The sequence below is a fragment of the Rhea pennata genome, chromosome 22 (assembly GCF_028389875.1).
Source record: "Rhea pennata isolate bPtePen1 chromosome 22, bPtePen1.pri, whole genome shotgun sequence".
Classification (NCBI taxonomy): Eukaryota; Metazoa; Chordata; class Aves; order Rheiformes; family Rheidae; genus Rhea; species Rhea pennata.
This window is the reverse complement of record NC_084684.1, coordinates 8,961,631-8,983,428: the sequence shown is the minus strand read 5'-3', so window position 1 is coordinate 8,983,428 and position 21,798 is coordinate 8,961,631. Positions and strand designations below refer to the sequence as shown.

Genomic DNA, 21,798 nt, shown 5'->3' with positions numbered 1-21,798 from the left:
AGGAAGACATCGTATTTATCGATTACCTGTGTTCTTCTCACTCTCCATCTATCTGAAGCAAGATGACGTACCTCCCCAAATGGAGGAAGACTTAAAGCAAGAACAAAGCAGGGCAAATGGGAAGAAGTGCTCTGGCAAAGCAAAGTATAAGGAATGAATATGACAGTTCAGAATCAAGATAAGGTCAAGACAACAAAGAAGAGAAGCTTGAATCTGAGAAAACAGTAGTGCGCTAAAAATAAGTGATGGAATAACTTATTTATCTGCCCTGATACTAGCAAAAACTTCTCAGCACAGCCCCTTGAGAGTAGGTAAAGAAAACTCTTCTTCCTGCTATAAATAGCTCCCTGGCAAAGTGCTTCTGACAGCCTGCTCATTTTCCCACTCATAATTACAGGATTTTCCCCCTTAACATGGCAGTGGTTCGGCCTACTTAGTTGCTATTTGCCACAGTTTCAGTACTAAATGGCCCAACATCATCATAACCCCACTGTTCCTTAAGGGGCAGCTATGGATACTTGCAACAGTACTCTGTTCTGCTAGTATAAAATATTCCAGCACTCACAGGTACACAGTATTCGTGCTTATAAAGCGTCACCATCCGGTGCAACAAGAATATCGATGAGCAAATGGCACAGCTTCAAAGTCCCTGTACTGATTCACTACAGAATTTCCAACCTAATCCCAGATGATTTCTTTCCAGCAAGGGTGAAACTTAAATTGACAATATAATACATTCACGGCCACCTGCAGACCTAATAATTGACCAGGGAGCACGGGGATGAGATCAGCAAAATCACTGCATTCATACTCTTAGTGTCTCAATGTCCTCCACCAGCAAACAGCTTTGCTACTGCGAGGTGCGTAATTTAATAAACCATTAACTCAAACCAGAGGTGAAGTAAATTCAGCGTATTATATATTTCAAAATAGCATTAGAATTCAATTTAAGTGTCACCAAAACCCTAATCCTCAGTATACAGAGACTAGTAATAAGTGTCTTGGAGTCTGTGGTTTGATTTAATTTCCAGCTGAGTTGTGCCATTATATGACTGTGATTCCTGCAGTGAGGATAACTCAGTGATAATATCACAGGTCCAAAATCCAAAGCGAACACATATACAGGCCCACTCTGTGAGATCCTGCTGGGCAAAGAGGCGGGCAGTACACTCATGCAAAAGCAAGCTGGCTCCCACCCACGGCATTTCTGGGTTTCGGGGTTCTGTACAGTGGCACCACTAGGATTTTAATATTCCCCAGCAATACCACACCTCAGCAGAGTCCTCAGACGCCCTTGAACTAATCCTGTTTTCTGTTCTTTGCGTAGCCTCTAGGGCAAAATACATTTTTGATAATGCAGGTGCTCCTGGTAAAAGGTACCGTGAATAGATCGAGAAAAGCCCATTTGCATAAGGCCACTGTCACATCCGTGCTGTGCTGCCAGAATTATAAACAAAATGCTGCCTGGGAACGTTGCTGGTTCAGGCATGTGCTGCTCTCCCTTGTTACATTAGCTGAGCCAATAGCACATGGCAGTATTACAGCAACTATAAAGTGACAGATAGGCTGCTTTCAATCCCCCAAGTCAGATGTAAAGTGCAAATGGTGCATCATTTCCACAAAGAGCCAAAAGCATAAAATCTGCTTTCCATTTTTGCAGGAGTCGTCCATGTTTTGGACTTTTTTATGTTGCCCCTGTAATAACTCCTCTCAATTAGCAACCAATGCACGTCCCAAAGCAGTTTGGGAAATGCATCTCTTCTATAAATGACAACAGATTATTTAAGCAACAACTAAAGCTCTCTGACTGCTTTTTAGCTTGCTTGCATTAATGTCAGTCTTCTCATATATCTAGGGAATGAATCCTGGATTTTCTTTAAAATGGTGGAGAGCGATACAAAAATAGCAGATTACTCATCTAAAATAAAGTTGTGTGTTTGAAATGGTTGGAAATTGTTTTTTAATCACTAGCGTCTTTCTTCGAGCATATAATCTGCCTGCTATACATTTTGCTTTTCTATCCAATTTCTAAGAAAAATGCAGCAAAGGTATTAATAAATAATTTAGAAATACATTACAAAAGATAAAGCATTCCTCTAAAATGTTTCTAGCCTTCTAGAAACTGGTTCATTTGTAATCCTCTCTGTTTCCTCTTTGCTGGAACATCAGGAGAGGGTTATTGCTGCATTTCACTGCAGTCCCATTTTATTCATCCTGCAGGTGTCAAAACGCATCTTTGTTTTGAAGGTATCCAGACTTACAAAACCGTATGGCCCAGTTCGAGTTGCAAGTTCAATTTTATCTACTATAGATTTTTGTCAGGAAAAACATTTCTCATGAAAGCAACATCCTGATTTCTTCTCAGGGTCTGGAATGCTAAGATGGATGCAAAACAGACACGCAGCTGGTGCTCCCAAGAAGGGGGAGTCATAGATGGCGTTACCTTAACACTTTAATGTTTCATCCTTCCTCTGATAACACTGAGTTAAACAAAACAGGAGGATTCTGGAGCACGGTGCACAGGGCAGCACTGTTCTTATAAAGGGGAAGGAGATCGCCAGGAGGAACACAGCTTGTGATGAGCTCTGCCAGATGGAATTTAATGTTAGTGAAGGTGAAGACTCGATGAGAAGGTAACATTAGCAAACAAGCAGATCTTGAAAGAGGAAAGATAAAACAAAAATAGCCTTCGACTTGAATAGACAACAGACATACATTTACGTGTTCATACATGTGATACAGAAGGTGGTTTGAAAGGATGCCGCTGCCCCTGAGAGCAACCCTACACTTGATCATCAAGAAGCGCGTCGCTGTGTCAGAAGGGAGTTACAGGGCTCCAGCTCGCTATCATTTCTGAACGTCATTACTCACTTTTGTCCTGCTCATGCTGCTGGTGTGGCAAGGGTAAAACGAGGAAGCAAAAGACGAGAGGAAGACAGCCCAGGGAGCATTGCTGGAGCGAGTCATCCCCCGGCGAGGCGCCGCAGGCACCGACCGACCGCGGTGTCGTTTCCCAGGCCGCAGGTCTGCCTCCCTGCACTGCCATCTGGGAATCACCGGCAGGGCCCTCGCACCAGTCCTCACCCTCGTCTGCCGCTCTCTGGAGCGGGCACGCTGGCTGCCAGAAACGCAGGAAGCCTGAACTTAGACAAACATGTTGGCCAAGATGGGCAGGCAGTGCATCGGCTAGGTGTGAGACACAAACAGCCGTCACGTCGCCCAGAACACTCGTATGCAATGTGAACTGCAAACATTTCCGTCTTCAGTGAAAGCTGGTGAGATCCAGAACCAAAAAAGTCCGCTAACACCTGTCAAGGTTAGTGGGCTTCACAAAGCAAGAGGAGCTCTGTCTTCGCTCAGCTGCAGACTGAACGAGACTGTTTCAAAGGCAGCGAACAGGAGTGAGTGTCAGCGAGAACAAGAGCAGCTGTCGCAGCGAGTGACTTTCAACGCCGATCATGAGCGCTGGCAGCGACAGTCGGCCTCCTTCCCCCCTCTTTCACGGCACAGACACGCCGCAGGGAGACGCGGAAGCGATCAGACGGGAGGATGACAAACAGCAGACCTGCAGCAGCTGAATCCGCTCAGAGAGAAACGGGCTCCTTTTCATTTTCTGATGTTCATGACGACAGGAGAGAGGTGTTCCAGCCCATGTATCGTGCAGGAGTCACGGCTTTCCCTTCCAGGGCTTCGCAATCTAGGTTGCTGCGTGAAAAGCAGCACCTCTGCGCTGTTCTGCGAGGAGCGGAGGAAACGGCACCTACCTTAGGCTAAGGCAACCCGCAACAACTGTTCGCAGCCCCAGGAGTTAATAACTTAAGGCCAACGCTGGCGTCCATAACAAAGAGGCAGGGAAAGAGAAACAGCTCTCCACTTGGGAAACTGAAACTGGACGAGGGTTAACGATTCGGCACCTGACAGAGGTCTGCAGGAAACCCTGCAGAGAAACCGAGTGCTGAGGAATGCTGCACTACCATATCACATTCGCTATTCGCTGTTCAGATTCTCTTATTTAGTCTCATTATTATGGCCTTTCCTCCAAGTTTCTTTTTTTTTTTTTCCTCAGTCTTAGCATCATTTTTATTTTATTAAAACAGAAGCATTTTAGCTTTCCTTCTCAACATCTGTGATCCTAGAGCCCTCAGGTCCAGCCTCTGATTTTCATTCTTGGCAGCCTCAGGAGCAGCATGCAGTGCTCCAGTGCCTAAGGCATAAAAGCTGCAGCTGCACCAGCTCAGGGACCTTCTGAACCGTCTGCAAGATCTGAGAGACTGAACACTGCAGCAGATCCACGTCAGGAACTTCCAAACCCCTCAACTTCATGCAAGAGCTCAGGTTGCAGATCCTTTCTGAGCTCTCTGCCAAACTCTCAGCAAAACTGAGAGGACAGCACTGGTTGGAAGATAATGAGAAAGAAATGAACCATCCACCCCATAACATACCTGTTTAAGAAAGCTAATGTTTGCAAAATACCTTTGACAAAACTTCGAAGCAAGGAGCTGTATCCATGCATCGATAAGGATGAAATGAAAAAAATGATATGCATTGGAAAAATACTGCAATTCCTGATCTTCACTTCCTCTGTCCTGCAGTGCGTAATACTTGGGCTAATTTCACAGAGAAGGTACACAGCAAAACCGTTTTTTAAAGGTATCACAAAGCTAGCGCACAAAATGATGATCTTTGTTTTAATTACAGCGCAGGTATATTTGGACCAAAGAAGAGGTTTCTGGGGCAAACTTTAGCTTTATTTTGTTTAAAAAATCACTTCCACCTTTACTTTAAAAATGATGACAATAAGAATGCAATGTCAAAAGAAGGTAACACAAAACAGAAACCTGCATAAAAGCCTTCAATCTAGAAGGTAAATTAAAGGGCTTTTAGTTTCTTTCTGTCTTTTCAAAAGCGTCAAAGACAAGAACAGCATTTGCTTGGTTTGACAAATTAAGATGGCAGCCGAACTCTCTTTTGTAGTCCTTTATACCCGAAGCAACTGTTTTGCAGAGCTGACATGACAGAGCTTCCAATGCAACATAGCATTGGAAGCAAAAAAACAGTTTGCCTAGCAAAGGATTAGCAGAATGACAAGTTCTGCATAGTAAAACTAATCAAGAATTTTCATTTCTGAGGAACTACATCTCCACTTCATTTTTCTTTTCCCTTTACTTTTGGGTTTAATGGCTGTGTCCTCTGTATTATGCTGGACACCTACAGATTTCCAAGCATTGGTCACAGAGATGGAAAACAAAGCCAGCATTTCCTAAGCAAAAACATGAAAGCAAGGAAAGCACTATCGCATTGTAACAAATTGTGCTGCAAACACAACAAAACCATTCTGACCTACTGACCAAAAGGATCTGTCCAAAAGGTGAAAGCAGAGCAGAGCAATGTGAACTGTTAGCAAGAAAGCTATATCTAACGCTATTTAAAATTAAGTTTTGGGGCATTAGTGTTGAATAGAGCACTAGTTTCATGCAATTTACAGAACCTACAAAAAGGCTCCTTGAAGCACATTAAACTGTTCATCTGACTCTGAAAGAGAGCTTTGTCTAGCATGATCCCGGCTGAGACTATGTCTTGTTCAGTTTGGCAACTGGATACTAGGTTAATGTAACTAACAGTTTCTGTCTTCTAATCAAAATGAATGAAAAGGGTAAAAGTGTTTGGAGAGAGGCTCAAATGAAACCTCTCTTGAACGGCTTCTTTAAAATTTATTTTCAGGAGTGAGTACTCGTTAGAAACATACCACATCAGAATAATTGCAAATAAGGAAAACAAAGGAGGAAATATCTGTTAAAAAGAAAGAGTTAGCAAAATCCTTGAAATTTTAATTGGGCTGAGCAATACTTTTTGCACAGCTCCACAGATTCCAGGAATCTTTCATATCTTTAATGATCCTTGAATAATATGATAGAAAGTCTGGAGACACAGCTCTTACTATGCTAGCAAGGCAACAAGAACATGGCAATGAGTATTATATCTATCAAAAACAGTGCATGAGAAGATAAAAGGAACGTATGGTCTTTCAAAGAGACAACATATAAGGAATGTTAAGGAATCTTGACAAAGGTGTCTATAACTTTTCCACTCATAGGAAACGCTTTTGTGCCTTGAGGTATCTTGAAGCACCGTGAAGCACAGCAAAGACGTAAGGGGAAGGGGGACAGCTGCTCATGTTTCCTGTTGACTTCGCACCAGAGCAAATATTGACAGCACTTCTCCTGTGGCAGCCCAGGGAAACTCAATGCAGAGGACAGTTCTGCCAGCCCAGCAGGACTGCACGCTCCTGCTACACTTAGAATGTCCTCTCTAAAAGCGTATTCCCACAATCACACCACTCACCACTCGTACACTTTACACTAAAAACAGGAGTTAAGGTTATCGAAGCCTGCCTACTTAAAAGTCTATTCTGTAAATATCCATCTGTCAGCATGCAGATCATTATCTGGTCCTGCAGAATTCATTCTTTCCAAAGAGACTCTTATGCTAAAGAGGCAAGGATGGTGTGCTCGCTCCAGCAGGAAGAAAAGTCCTTTGGGGTGAGTGAAAACCAAAGGGACCGCTGACACCTTGGCAGAACTGTGACAATCTGCAGAAAAAGCAATAGAAAATTCCAAGAACAAAGAGAAATAGGGTTTTCATGCAGCAAACCTCTGGCACGGTGCTACAGGAGCCAGACCTCCCAAGCCTTCGCTGCCAGAGCACCTGAACTCCAGTGTCACTGGACACCTTGGTGTCATCCTCTGTTATACTTCAGTAAACACTTAATTTGACCATATAGGTTAAAACTCACACTGTGGGAAAATGTGCTAGCATAATAGCAACAGTTTATATTGCCATTAGAAAAAATGCAAAGGCTCATTATGCCGAGTGCTAACTTACACCTCACTCTCACAACAATATGGGACCTATCTAAAGTGCCCACATACAGTGCACAAGCTTTAATGCTTTATTGGCCAGTCAATTCTATGTTACCCCAATGAAAAATAAAAACTATTACTGAGCGAAAGCCTCAGGAATTTTTATGAGATTGTAATATTTCCAATTTATGGTTAAAAAAACAACAACAAAACCCACCTTCAAGTGGCCTCTGTTACTCAAGCCAGGAAAGTGGAAGCTGCTGCTTGTGCAGCATAGTAAAAGCTATGGGACAGGGAAATTCTGGTCTGTCAGGGTTGTATCACGAAGAAACGGGAAGGTTTTCCTCTCGCTTAGGACATAAAGGAAAATTTGAGGCAAGACATTTCCATGGGTCAGCTGTGGACCTTATGTAAAAACATTTTAACTAATTTCAGGCCTTGGTACTTTCTGCCTGCAGCTTTCAGAGGTGCAGGATTTTGTGAAAGGAACATGCAGAGAACATCAAGCATCGATGTAGGTACTAATAGTAATAAACAGCTGAATATTCAAGTGTACCAGAAGAAATAATCCAGCAAAAAATAGTTGCAATAGTTTATAGATTATTTTCACCATTTTTATTTATTCTGTGAGCAGCTAATGCGAACAGGGTACTGCTTTCAGATGCTTGTTAATTTGGCTGATTGGTTGAGAAGAATAAACACTACCTGGATGAACACCGCTTCATGTAAGTAATCCTAACGGTTCCTATTTCTACAAGTATGCTTATCACGAAAATCTCACTGGTGAAAACCATACTGGCAAATGAGTAAGATAATAAATAATTCATGATTTTATTCCAATACCTTTTTTTTTTTTGGACGGCTGAACTGGAGAGCATCCTATCATGGTAGCAGCACTTCAGTCTTTTAAGGATTCCTGACCTGTCTTTGCTGTGACCACTGCCCTTATTAAAATACTCCAGCAAGTGGAAAGGCACTCGGAAAAACAAGTCATGAAACCTATCTAAAATACACGTTGTCTCTATATTTAAGCCAGTAGTTACAGAAAACATGGCTGTATGAAAAGTCCTTCCCCATGCTATAAAGAACAAGTTTTAGTCACTTTCTGAATTCACTCAAGCACAGTCTGCATGTGCCCTCGGTATCTCTTACTTAACAAAAAGGGGAGATTGGTTTCAATATATTGCTTCCCACTTCTGCCGCATTTTAACAACCACACTGAAAAAGCGATCAGAATCTGTTGGAGATAGGATGGAAAATGGTAACTGTCAGCCTCGCTCCTCGTTGTGACTGCCCAGCAAACCCTGGCTCTCGCCTACTGCCACAGGAGTGAAAAGAGCAAGAGATGCAGCAGCAGGAACAGGTAAAGATGAAGGCTGCTTCCAATCACCTTTGCAAACAGCAGGCAGCCCTAGGAGCCTGGCAGCTAGATTAATTTTAAATTCCTGGGGTGCCAGTTATCAATACACAGAAGGGAACTCTGTTACTCAGCTGTGCCAATGTTTAGAAATTGTCTATATCTGAGAATCCACATTTTTGCTGCATTAGTCATTATGAGCACAAACATTTTTTTTTCCCCGTTGACAGAAAATCTGGTGCCATTTTGGAAGTCTAAACACACACAGCAGTTGTCTTCTTACACAAACGTCCTACTGGCAAACATGCCAACAAATTCAGCGATGGTGTCTAAGAGTTGAAGTGTTTCCAGGAATCTGAGGGCCCGCTGTCATTCATACCTAAAAAAAGATTTCAGCAGCACTGTTCTTCATTGGACTAACTGCAAACAGTTAAGATATTGTTTCTTCTAGAATACTAACAGGTGATGTCCCCAAAATGATTAATTTTACTATAACACTTGGCTTGGCACTACAGAGCATGTAAAACCATGAGGAGTCCTTCAAAAAAGGGAGCTGTGTCACCCAGCATCAGCTCTGTCAGCTTGTTCAGCTAGGTTTCCTCTCAAAATCTACACTGGGGACTGGGTACCTCTCTCTGTGGGACACAACAAAGATCTCTAAAGCAATCAAGGCCAAAGTTGCATTTCTTCACGGTTCCCGGGGAATCTCGGCGAAGTACTGGCCTTTTCCAGAGCGCTGCTCTACATCAGGAGTCATGAATAGAGCTGGACTCTAGGAAGTGCAGACTGCTAACGATAAAAGCGAGCTGCTCATGGGGTTGGCCCCTGGATCGCGAGGCTACTAAGCTTCATATACGCCACACATGATATTTGCAAAGTGCTTCTGGGCACTGCCCCACACAGAGCCAAAAGAAGATTAAAAGGACAAGGTAATGCATGACTTCAGACTTCAAAGACAAAAGCTATTTCTTTTTAACACTCTGATTAATTTTCTTGGGAATGGAAATACGGAGGGCCAAGTTAAATATTTGGAAACCAGAAGACATTCCAGGAAAGTGCATAGCTAATTAAAGATAGAGCAAATTACAGGTCCGGGAGGCTTTCCAATAGCATCCTTTAAAGGTGCTACAGAAGAGTGATCCATGGCAAATACTCCTTGCAGAGAGAATTAATGTAATCAGCTCTATCTTTTCATCTCTCTGTCACTCAGACCATGGTTTTGTGTTTCTGCAAATCAGCAAACTGAAATAAAAACACGGTAACACAATGTGGAAAAGCACCACCGTCACTTTTGTCATTATTCATTCACTCAGCTTCCAGAAGTCAATGCGAGAGACTGTCAATGCCCACAGTGGGAAAGTCTCCTGCAGGGACACTACAATGCTTGTTCCACAATTACAAAAATCTTTTTTTTTTTTTTTTTTTTTTTTAGTATTAAAGATGTTTTCTGTAAAGGCAGTATTTTAAAATCCATTATCAAGAAAGCTTAAAATGTCTGAAAAAAGCACAAACCCTTCAGAATACAAAGGAGGAAACTTCAGCTGTTTTATCTCGTACAGTCAACTTGCTATCGCAAGCACACAGTGCCATTTTATAATCACAATGATTTTTTTCCCCTTTTTCCTGAAAACAAAGCTGGGGTAATATCTCTTTGGCAACAGCAAGCACTAAAAACATTTATTACTGTGAATCTGCTGGCCAGAACCTTGAGGAAAATGCTTGGAAAGATGAAAGGATCTGGTCTGCTGCAAATGCTACTCAGCTGAAGACCATTCATCTTTCAGTCAAGAGCAGGCTGGCGCACTGTCTTACAAGTACTCACAAAAGCTGTTTCTCTAAATTAACAGCCACTGCTAACTTCTGAAAGACCCAACAGCATCAGGCTCACTCTGCTGCAGACTAACGTCGGATTCCCTGATAAAACCCAGGCAGAGGAGAGAGCTCAACCCTTCACTGAGGCATTACTGCAATGAGAATACTGTTCTCTAGTGGAAAAAAAAGCATTTGCTTAAGGTTCACATTCATTAAAAATACATTTCAATAAGTTGGCAGGTCTAACAGGGGAGGAGGGTGTTAAAGGATTGGGTCCCCCAGGAGCACGTGTTGATGGATTGGCCTTAGAGCGTTGTTCACATGAATCTTTTATTATTATCTTTAATAATAAAGATGCTTTATTATTTTTATTATGCTCTGCTCTTTCAGTTTCCTACTGTACCATTCAAAAAGCAAGACACACTGGCAAGCAGAAAACAGAAAGGAAAAATGCCTGCCTAAAGAAGATAGGAAGTAAAAAGCACAAACATTGTTCTGCATTCATACTTGGGCACGTCTACAAAAACACCAGAAACGCAGCCAATGCGTCCTCTTGGGCAGTACTGTCCCCTTGGGTGGGACTGTCCCCGTGGGGGCTTTGGGTACTAATCCAGCACAAACGCTGACCACTGCTGCTCTCTCTAGTGAGAACCAAGCTCTTTGCAAGATCTATGCCGTTCTACACCTTGGGCCCTTACCACAACGGAGGTTCCAATCCATATTCTTTTTTTTTTTTTTTTTTTTTTTAAATCACACACCTCTACAATTTACATTTTTCCGTAAGGAAAATTTCTAGTCTTAGTTTTCACCTGAGGGAGGAAAACTTCTTGCAGCAGAGTCTTAGAAAACTGCACTTTGTCCCTGGAGGGTTCAGTTAACTGGTTTTCATTTCTTATCCCTTTGACTAGTCCTTTCAGGAGAAAGTACATTGTGCCAAACCTGAACAGTAATGTCAAGATGCTTAAGTAAGAAATAGGATACTGCCATATAAGCAATGACTACAACATTATATAAACACCCAAGACCAATATTTCTATGACTTGTTTGATTCTTGGCCTTTATGCTGAAAACTCCAGCAAGAAAGGATTAAAAATAATTGCATGGGGATTTTTCAATCAATATGTACCCTGACAATAGGATCTGGAGGAAGATCATCCAATAAAACAAAGACCACATCACAGAATAACTAATTGTATTTATTTCTTACTGACCAGAGACTTACAGGCGTTAAGTTTTGTACTCCAGGTAAATACTATGCGGCTTAAGTCTGAAAATCAACATCTAATCTGCGTGAACTACAGATCCAAACATTTTGCTAGAGATTAATGGTAAAACATTGCCCCATCTATACCTATTTGAAAATGTGAGTGTCATTTTCAGGTCGTAGTGAAATGAAAGACGGAGGGAAAGTAATAAAAAAGAGAAACTTGGGGGGCTGTACAGTATTTTGAAGCCAGATATGTAGTATGTGAAATGGAAGAAGAAAGGATGGGAGAGCCATGCATATGCATCTTATAATAGACAATGTTTCTCTGGCCATGCACAATTCTTTTCAAGTAAGTGTGCCCTTTGCAACAAAAAGGGAGATGAAAATGCTTTTTTATCGTACTGTATCAACAAGATTTAAGGTATACAAGTAGGTATGGTGGGCTGCAGAGACTCCAGAAACATCTCTGGCAAAAAAGCAGATTTTTTTTTTTTTAATGTCTGTATTAGTCCCGTATTTATCACGCAGGTTGAATGCAGCAGTGACCTCCGCTGACAGCCAGAAATCCAGGCCAATAAATCACACTTCCTCTTCCCTCCTAGATTTACTGAATCCACAGCACAAAAAACTACTTGGCCCTGCCAGCCTCCCAAGCAATAAGATGTAAATGTCAAAGGATAACTAGTCCAAAAATATCTTCCTAGGGGCAGTCATTGCCAAATCTGCGTACCACCTAGCCCCGCAGCTCCAGTAGAATTCATTCACCTTTACCCAAACGGTTTCCAGGCTTTGGAAATCAAGTACTAGCCTCATAAAGAGAGAATATTGTTTCTATTACAAGTTTTTCTCTGACACACTTGTAAACGGACTGCTCCTGATGGCCTGGGCTGCTCTGCAACGCAAACGCCTCCTTCAGCCTGTCCTGCCCTGGGGGCAGAGATAAGAGGCCTCAGTTTGCCAATGAGCAGACAGAAGTCATTTACAAGGTGTGATATGAACACAGGCTATGTACCTGCAAAGAGCTTTTCATTCCTTTTCTTCTGAGCAGGGACAGGAGAAAGTTCACTGGAGCCTGGGCTGCTCGCAGAGGGGAATTACGAGTAACAGCAGTGCTCAGCCACCTGCAACTCAAACTGTCCAGGCTCTGCCACGGGATCAAAAGGCTCCGCAGTAGCACAGGTCCTTGCAACCAACAACATCTCAGGATGGGAACATGGCCTGCACTCCTCCAGGGCTGACTAACAGCAGTACAAATTGACGGAAACATGGCAGCTGTAGCAAACCTGGTGCAAAACGCAGTCGTGACAGTTTCACTAAGCCCTGAAAGCGTGTGCCTGCAGCTTTACTATTGCATTGAGGCATGCAGACTGCGTAAGCTGCCTGGCTGCTGACCGCTTGAGGAAATGAGGGCGACCTTAACGGATCTTACCAAGTTGCAGCCTCTAGAGGACCTGTCTTCCGAGCACTAGGAGCTTGTCACTCTTGGCATTGCTCAGCAGGAGCAGAGGGCAGGCCTTTGTTTCAAATTAGTATACTTGGTGCTGTCTCAAAATGTCAAAGAATTTGGACTTCAGAGATAAGACCAACCCTCCCTCTAGGGAAGACAGCCTAGTCTTTTCTGCAAAGCAGGTCGTAAGAGACATAATAAAACACGAGCATTTCTAACCACCTATTCAGCAAGCCTGCCGTTCTCATAAAGATGAAACCCACATCTCGCCTAACAACAGTTCAGAGCTGGAGCAAAATTTCATCTACAGCTTCACCAAAACTCTGTCTGGGAACCAAGGAAATGACATTTCATCCCAATGTCAGAGAGATTTTCTGGGCAGCACAACAGCCCAGGTAGGGAGCAACGGTCACTGGTACGACTGACTCATATCTGTTCACATATCTGTGTAAATAGCACTTCAGCAGTTCACGAGGAGCTTCACGACATACCTACTGAGCACTGTCCCGACACTCCCAGGCATCAGAGGAGCCGAGACTGCTGCCACCTGGAACTGCCCCTTTCCCCACAGGGCTAGGAAATTCCTCTCTGGGATTATTGCTTTGGTTAGGCCCTTCCCCTGCTGCATATAAGCCTACACACGCACCTATCAGCCACCAACTCTTTACCCACGGTGGCACTTTATTGCAAATATAAAGCTGACGAGATGCTGGTGAACCTTATAATAAAATAAAGCATTCTGAAGCAGTCCCACCATCATCACTCAGCTTACTCAAAGCAAGTCTCAGCGCTTTTAAAGAGCAAGTGAAAAGAGATAGGAAGATACTGTTGTTGTTCCTGAAAGGCAGTGATACTCATATTTATTCTCTATTTTCAACTGTGGAAGGGAGATTGTATTGAAAAATAGTGTGAAAAAAAATTAATTATTGGAATGAGGACATCCTGCCAGTTATGTAAAGAGGAAAACTGCATCTTTGTAAGAACCACCAGTTTTCCTTCCACTTGCGCAGGTACTAATTGTCATTAGAAAAGGAGACCAGCACTTCAAGTGCAGAAATATGAAGTTAACCTGCTAAAACAATCAAGTACTTAACTGGCAGCCTGAATTTTAGAGGTGACAAGCTTCTGCCTTTCCCTTGATGTCAGGAGAGAGCTGCAAAATAGTCTTGTTCATATTCTTATGTACTGATTTAAACTCTTAACCCTCAAGTTTCAAATTTGAAAAAAAAATACACTTTATTAGTTAAAAATCTAAAAGGAGATTCAGGAACGCTGCAGTCACGCAAACTCCAAATGTACAAACTACCTCCCTGCCATTACTGCGAAGCAGATACACAAAAAGCCCAACTTATCAGAGTTTCTCATGCATCGTAGCAGCTCTATCCTCTAGTCTTATTTGCCTAAATTCATCTTGGAGTTAAACAGAAATATTGCGTAGGCATTAGAAAGAAGTCATTTATTCTGGACTAACTTCCCCCCCCCCCCCAGTTGCATAATCTTGAGAACACGTTTGATGGATGTCCATTTAGGTCTGGAAGATGCTTTCATGAATCAAAGTTATGGCTCACAAAGCAAAGGCACATTGTATCTTTATTTCTGATTAAAAGTAGGGTTCACTCACCACAAAATGTCCTGCATCACATTTTATAAACAGGCTCATAAGAAATGTACTTCCAAGTCGCTTCTCTCAATCCTAATCAATTATCAGAGTGAAGAAGATGGTCTAAAAGTCATTGCGTGACCACATGCACACACAACACAACGTGAAAGAGCAAGAGCTCAGGTTGTTGTTAAGAAGATCTTAAGGTTCTGCAACGTAACTAACTGGAAAAAGCTTGCCAACAGTCACAACAGCAAAATCCAGCAATACTTCCAGACAACACACATGCACACATTAAAAGAGAAATTTAAAACCTGTGATTAAGGAAGGCTAACCTATGCAATAACGACTGCTACAGTGTGGCCAGCCAGCAATGGAGGAGGATCTTGCGACTGCCTCTGGCCGGGCAGCACTCTGGCTGTATGGACATCACTCAGGATGGTGCATCAGTGGTCAGTATCTTGGGAAATTTTCTTGCAGCAAGGTGTGCAAGGTTAGAAAACAATTTCTCAAAGCAAAAGAAAGCTTTGTGGTTTGAAAGATTATAACCACAAGACACACCTCTGTGTCTCTGTTTGACAGAAGCACTTTGCTGCAAGTGAGAGGGCTAACAGTGGTGAGCTGGTACATGCTACCACCTTTGAACACTAACCTTGATGCTGTGGTTACATTTCCTATCTCCTGACCACCAAATGTGGTACTCCACATTTTTCACTGGCTAGTAGTTCTCACACTCCCCATGCCACCTCTCTCCCTTAAACGTCACAGTCTCATTTTGGATTGGAGTTTTGCACTTTGATTTTGAGTCATCTCTTCTGCTTGGAATATAGGGGGGATTCACCTACCTAGCCTGTGAATTGCCTCAAAAACTAAAGTCTTTCTCAAGCTCTTCAGTTTATGTGAAACACTTAATGAGCAGGGCACCTCTTTAGTGATATTGGAAAACGGCAGACCCCAGAGATGACTGAAGCCTAGGCTCAGTGACTGCTGCAGTCACTGCAAGGCTGCACGCTCCAAAAATTGTATGTTTTGGAATACGTGTTGAGAAAAGGTAAGCACCTCTCAACTTGCAAAGTATCTTTGCAATATTTGTACTTCCCAGAGCTCGGAGGGACTTTGGAGAGAGATTCTTCTCACCATCCCCGAACCCAAAATCCTGTTCCTAAGTGGGAACTGCAAGACCAGAGAGGAACCAATCGACCTCCTGTTCTACCCATCATCATCCTCTCTACTTTCACGGAGGACACCTGAGAGAAGCTTTAACTAGGGAAGCACACAGAGTACTAGTTGTGCTGTCCTTGAATATCAGAATGAATTTAGAGTTTCATTTGAATTCTCATGTCACATCATCCATCACAGGCACCGGCAGAGGCAGCAGCTAAATAATAAAACAAACAGCTGCCTGCTGCCCAAGGCAAACTGGACTCCAAGTTTAGAGATTTTTTTCAGTTCAGTGCACTGAACTGTGAACTTTCAATGGCTTCTTTAGTTATATCTATAAGCAGCTCCCCCTTCTTAGTACCTGCAACATCTAGCCACATGCACAGGTCAAGTACATCAGAGGGCTCTGCGGAAAATCTGCTATTAGGAAAAGAGCTGAAGGCCTGCAGATCTCAGTACGGCTGCACTGTCTTTTCAGTGAGGCCACACCACCACAGGTCTCCTCCGTGGAGGCCCCCCAACACATGACATTCATATCTAAAGGATGCAAAGACCTCTTGGAAACGCAGCATGTTATGTCCACTGACTGGCCACTGATCTCTATTATTTGTGGGGTGTCTTTCAAGCAGCACTGAAAGCAACAGCTTTTTTTTCTTTTTTTTAATATGGACGTGTGATTGTTAAACTAGGAAAAGAAATTTTCCATTTACTTCTAACACAGAACCCATTTTTCTCAGGACTGTGGAGGTTTAATTTTTAAAACAGTAATATTATTACAATATTTGTCAAGTACTTCTTCCTAACAAAAGAAAACAAAATGCTTGCATGTGCTTAGCATTTGTAAGCAACAATAACTTGTCAATATGAATAGCTCAGCAAATCTATGTTTAGCATTCTTGGTTTGTCAAATGTCCACCCCAGGTAAAATTCAAAAGATGGATATGAGAACCTATCACTTACCACAGCCTATAGCCTAATATCAGGCCATAACCTAAAAATGGCAGAACAAAGATGAAAAATCTGCCTGAAATTTCCAAGGGCTTTATTGTGCCCACACTGGTGAGAAGAAGAAACATTTAATAACTCAACAAAGCTCCCCCTTCCTAAACTCCTTACTGAAGGAAGATAGTTCTGTTCCCTTTTCATGCCCGCTTGCCACATACTTTGCACTAGAAGAATTCCAAACAGAACTCTGTTTAGGGAATATTTAAGCTGGCACCCGCTTTATATTTGCTGGAAATTTACATAGAGAATAATCTAATACATCTCTAAACAAAGTTGCGCTATTTTAGGAAAACAGAGGAGTAGCTGAGCCATAGCTTCCACAACACCAATGAAAACTGCAGCCATCCAAGTTCAAATAGAGTCATACCCTGAGAAAGGAATTTAACATCACCTTACCTGGAGAAGCCAGTAGCACCTTCTGTGAAATGTGGGGATGATGGAGGAATGGACATAACAGCCATACAAACACTAAGGACAAAAAAAAGAGAAAACGGATACAGAGTCAGTAAAAGAAAATATTACCCAGATGATAATCCAGTTTAAGAGACAGCACTCAGAGGCTAGGGAGCAACAGAACATGGTGTTTCTGTTAGGCTGGTATATCTTCTGAGGTCGGTCCATAGCATTGATCCTGCTAGTACAACAGAGTAACAGATCATGTGCTGCCAAAATTTTACTGGGATGTTTCTTAAACATCATAATGTGTTGAAGAGAAGTCAAAGAGTATGCAAAGAGGAATGTTCCCAGCTCAGAAGGCCAGTTCTCCATAGCAGGCACTGCCCTCAGATTTTAAGAGGTTTGACTCTCCCAGCTCAGGTCACTGTGCAAAACAGGACATGTTCAAAGGCCCCTTTGATCTACCAGTGTGTAATTCAGTGAAGTGGGATACAGAGCATTAGTGATCCCCATGCCATAGTGCAAAAGCCTCTAGGCAAAACCTAAGGGAGCAAGAATAAATTACCATTGTGTAGTCTAGAGCCCTTTGCAGTGAATCAGTTGCAGGGTTTGTCCTGCTCGCAGCTGGACAGCCCAGAGCTGGCTGACAGAGGCTTCCTCGCGTTACCAAAGCACCACAGTGCCATCGCTGTACCCCGCGTTCCTGCACACACTCTGCAGCAGGACGGCTGAGGAGCAATGAAGTCCTCCATTATGCGGTTTCCTTGCCTTCCACCAGAGATGCGCTTGCGCTACCAGGGGCATAATGGGAATCAAAGTACTCGACATCCTAAATCAGCATTGCAAACTGCAGCAAAGGCCATCAGAAACACTCAGTAGGCTAGCCAGACCCTCTTAATAGCCACTTCTGAGATAAGGCACAGCATTCACCCAAAGTTGAGACTCACCTACATAAGAGCTGAACAAATCACATCTCCCTACGTTGCTCTGAACCCTGGTGCAACAAGGCGGTGAGTTTGGTATATGCATCTCAATCTTTGCTCTAAGATTTTCTTTAAAAAAAATAAACAACAAAAACCTCTTTTCCATGGTTCATCATCTGGTAGACATAAATTGAAAAAATGCCTCCAGGTATTATTTTATACAACATGCCAAAATATCACTTTCTTTTTAATGAACTCTGACTAACTGAAATGAAAGGGAATCACCAAGGCTAAGGGATTCTTTCTGCAGGAAAATCAGATTTGCAGTAAGTTGAAACTTTTAAACATTGCTGTCAATTGGGAGCTAAGCCCAGTACAAACCAAGCAACCAAAATCAAATTAATTTAAAAGATGGTGGTACAACTCCTGTCCACAAAATGTATTTATTATTAAGAAAGCAATATTTTTCTCTGACTTTGTTGGCTTTTAATATAGCGCAGCTGGGGGATGGGGACAGCTGTGCGTGCAATGATATATTTCCCTCTACCGAAAGCGATTAGTTTTCCTTAAAGGTGAGATTGCAAAAATTGAGTAATCTGCTTGTAGCTTTCCTTAGCTACTTCTCCTGAAAGATCGTGGATCACATGTATTTTAGGCACACCAGTACTCTGCAATTACAGAAGGAAGAAACAACGTGGCGAGCTCTGCCACCTTCTGAATACCAGAACTCCTGAAGACTGTCTGCAGTAATTTACACGTTCATTCTGTGCAAACACTAGCAACCCGAACGCCGTCGGCTGAAAGGCTCCGATAAAACAGATCTACCGGCTGAACGCGTGCCTTATGCCTGAAGTGCCGAAATAAATATCAAAACTGAGCAAACTACGAGTTTCTTGCTACTAAGAAAAAACCCTCGTGGTTTATGTCCTTTCCCTCAATTTTTAAGTTCTGCGGCTGCTGCAAGTCGCGACGGCCCCAGTTCCAGTAAAACCGCAGCAGGACCTCAGACCGCGTCACCTGGAGCTCGAGCAGGCGGGACCTCGGCTCAGAGCGCCCAGTCTTCCGACACGCGGCGTTCGCCGTAGATCCCGACGCTCGCGGTGGGTTCAGGGCTCGAGGTGCTCGCTGCGCGCGAGCGCGGGTTCGCCCTCCCGCCGCGGGGCAGTGCGGAGGCCGCAACGACGCAGAGGCCATGGGGCAGTGCGGAGGCCGCGGCGGCGTGGGGCGGCGCGGAGGCCACGACGATGCAGAGGCCATGGGGCGGCGCGGGGCCCGCAGCAGTGCAGGGCGGCGTGGGGCAGCGTGGGACGGCGCAGAGGCCACGACGATGCAGAGGCCATGGGGCAGCGCGGGGCCTGCGGCAGCACGGGGCGGCGTGGGGCAGCGTGGAGGCCGCGGCGGCGTGGGGCAGCGTGGGGCGGCGCAGAGGCCACGACGATGCAGAGGCCATGGGGCAGCGCGGGGCCTGCGGCAGTGCGGGGCGGCGCGGGGCTCACCGGCCCCTGGCCGCTCGCGGGAGGCCGGCGGCAGCATCGCCTCTGCCGCAGAGCCTCTCCGGTCAGCCAGAGCCCAAAAGGATTAAGGACTCGGGGCTTCGAGCGCAGCGTCATTTTTAAAACACAAATGACAGATTAATAACGTTTTCAAACACGTCCCGGGTGTATTTCACACAAGAGGGGGACGGAGAAGAAAAACTGAAGAAAATACTCCTTGGAAAAGCTGGACGTTTTAATCCCGCCGTTCAGCCCGGGGAAGAAGCAGACGCCGTTTGCTCAGGACAGTCTCCGACAGCGACTCCTGGCCGCACCGCGGCCTCGCGGCTTGTCCCACGGTTTTAACGCTCGGCTCTGCCGACTCGGAGCTGCTCCCCCCGTTCGGAACGCGGCTTTCTGGGTGCAGCATCGCCGAGCGCTTCCCCGCGGCGGCTCCGCAGGCCCCTCTGGAAGGATCCCCCGAGCCTGCGCTAAGCCCCTCGCGGGGCAGGCGAGGAGACCGCCGCTCGCCCCGCACGGCGGTCAGGAAAACTGCTCCACATCTCCAAATCTGGCTTGTGCGAGGCGCTAGATGTGTCAATAAATGAATTAGATAAAGGCATCCCACCTCCGTGATTTTTTCCCAGCACTTCAGTAAAGCATTAAGAAAATCCTAACAGTGCACAGAATTTATAAAGCACCCAGAATACAAAAGTGGTTTCTCTTTTCTTTTCCTTTCTTGTGGCACAGGATCTAATCTCGCATTAATGTTTTGAGTCTACACGTCCTAAGTTCAGTAGGTAGAATGAAGCAGATCCCTGGCAAACCACAGGGAACTCTTCTTCATTGAAATTATATTTTAGTATTTGAGAATTAACAGAGCTGCAGAAAATTTCCAGCAGAAGAAACAGATTTTGATAAATATAGTTTCTGGAATAAAGACATCATGAGTGACAACAGCAATAAGAACGTAAAAGAATTTTGGGGTAAAAAGGCATAAAAACCACGTTTAAAACATAAACAAAAAATCTCAGAACAGTTAGCTTCATTGTTTTGCAAGATTTCCAATGTAATAAATTAAGCACTACAGGATGAACTACAATTTGATAACACAGTACATTTGGATTTACACAGCGAGTCAGCTGTGCCATGAATTCATCCAGCGCAAGCTTGGAAAATAAACAGCAAAAGCTTTTTCACCTGGCCAGGCCTCTACGTGATCTATGGGTGCTTCACGTGGGAATTTGCACCATTTCCCCAGAACTCTCCTGGCAGTGCTCCAGCTCTGGATTTCCATGCATCCCTCTTCAGATTTTTTACTGAAGAAAGGTGAAGGGATGAACAAGCCACAAATCTCCACTATATATGGGCGCACAAATGTGTTATGTGGCATGAAAGGGCAAATAAAGTAAATAATTTATCTCCCTTTTTGTAACATAAAGAATATAGAGCACCCATGGTATTTCTGAGCTACAACTGAGAAAAGCAAAATTATCAAGCTGTAAAAATCTTACAGGCTAGATTTTTGGATGTTTAGCACTCATGATTGAACCAGGTTTTAAAGAGAGTCGGGCCTGTCAGGTTCTGACTCCAAATGCCAACGGCAGCTACAGCTGGCACAGGCTTGAGCAAATGCTTGGCAAAGTCGGGCATGTACCAGTCTCCCCTGGAGAACAAAGCACACAGAAACCACGTAAAAACTCCAGTTTCACAGCTCACAGGGCTTAAAACCAGCTTCTCCCCAAACATCCTGTAGGTCACTGGTGAAATGACCCTGTTCATGAGGACCACCACAGGGGTTGGGATGGTGCAGCAGCAAGTAATTATATCAGGTAACTGTCAATACACGCAGGAATACTACCCTCTTTCTGTTCACGCTTCTAATTTTGTGGCCTGCTAACGCTATACGATGGATTGTGAGATGCACACAAAAACTAGAAGAGGCAGTCAAAGAAACAACAGGGCAGGAAGAACTCATATCTGGGGAAAAAAATCACAGAATCACAGAACGGTTGAGGTTGGCAGGGACCTCTGGAGATCATCTAGTCCAAACCCCCTGCTCAAGCAGGGACACCTAGCGCACGTTGCGTAGGATCGCGGCCAGGTGGGTTTTGAGCATCTCCAGAGGAGACTCCGCAACCTCTCTGGGCAACCTGTTCCAGTGATCTGTCACTGGAACCAGCATACGTAAGGTAAGTTTTACTGTTACAAACGAGAACCATCTTGTGCCAGGAGCAAAGGAGACGTGCCTCCAGCACTCCTGTGCCCAAACGAGAGGCTGATGCAGAAGTTAAAGATTGCAAACTCAGAAAACGTTAATGCCAAAAATACCCCACTGATCTCAAGAGGGAAAAGTGTGTGTAGCATTCAGTGGGAGAGGTGGCCTTTCTTCCCTGCAAATGCAGTGACCCCCACAATGAGCAGAGGACGTACTCGCATCCCTCAGCTGCAACAGACACTAAAGCAGTCCTGGGCCTTTGCTGGATTCCTAGTGCGATCGATGGCTTCTGTGACTTATGCATTTTTAATAGGGCTACGTAACTCTGGCACCACCCGGG

At 44.0% G+C, this 21,798-nt stretch overlaps 1 protein-coding gene across 3 annotated transcripts in view; it reads right to left on the bottom strand.

The window, feature by feature from the left end:
• Window positions 1–21,798, bottom strand: part of CAMTA1 (calmodulin binding transcription activator 1) — a 422,644-nt gene that overhangs the window by 170,044 nt on the left and 230,802 nt on the right. For 2 of the 3 annotated variants that reach the window (XM_062593606.1, XM_062593602.1), the window contains one exon: window positions 16,846–16,917. In XM_062593606.1, coding sequence (XP_062449590.1) covers window positions 16,846–16,917 — 72 coding nt within the window. Of the gene's footprint in view, window positions 1–2,871; window positions 3,840–16,845; window positions 16,918–21,798 lie in introns of those variants that run through there. The other variant, XM_062593603.1, reaches the window with a different exon arrangement.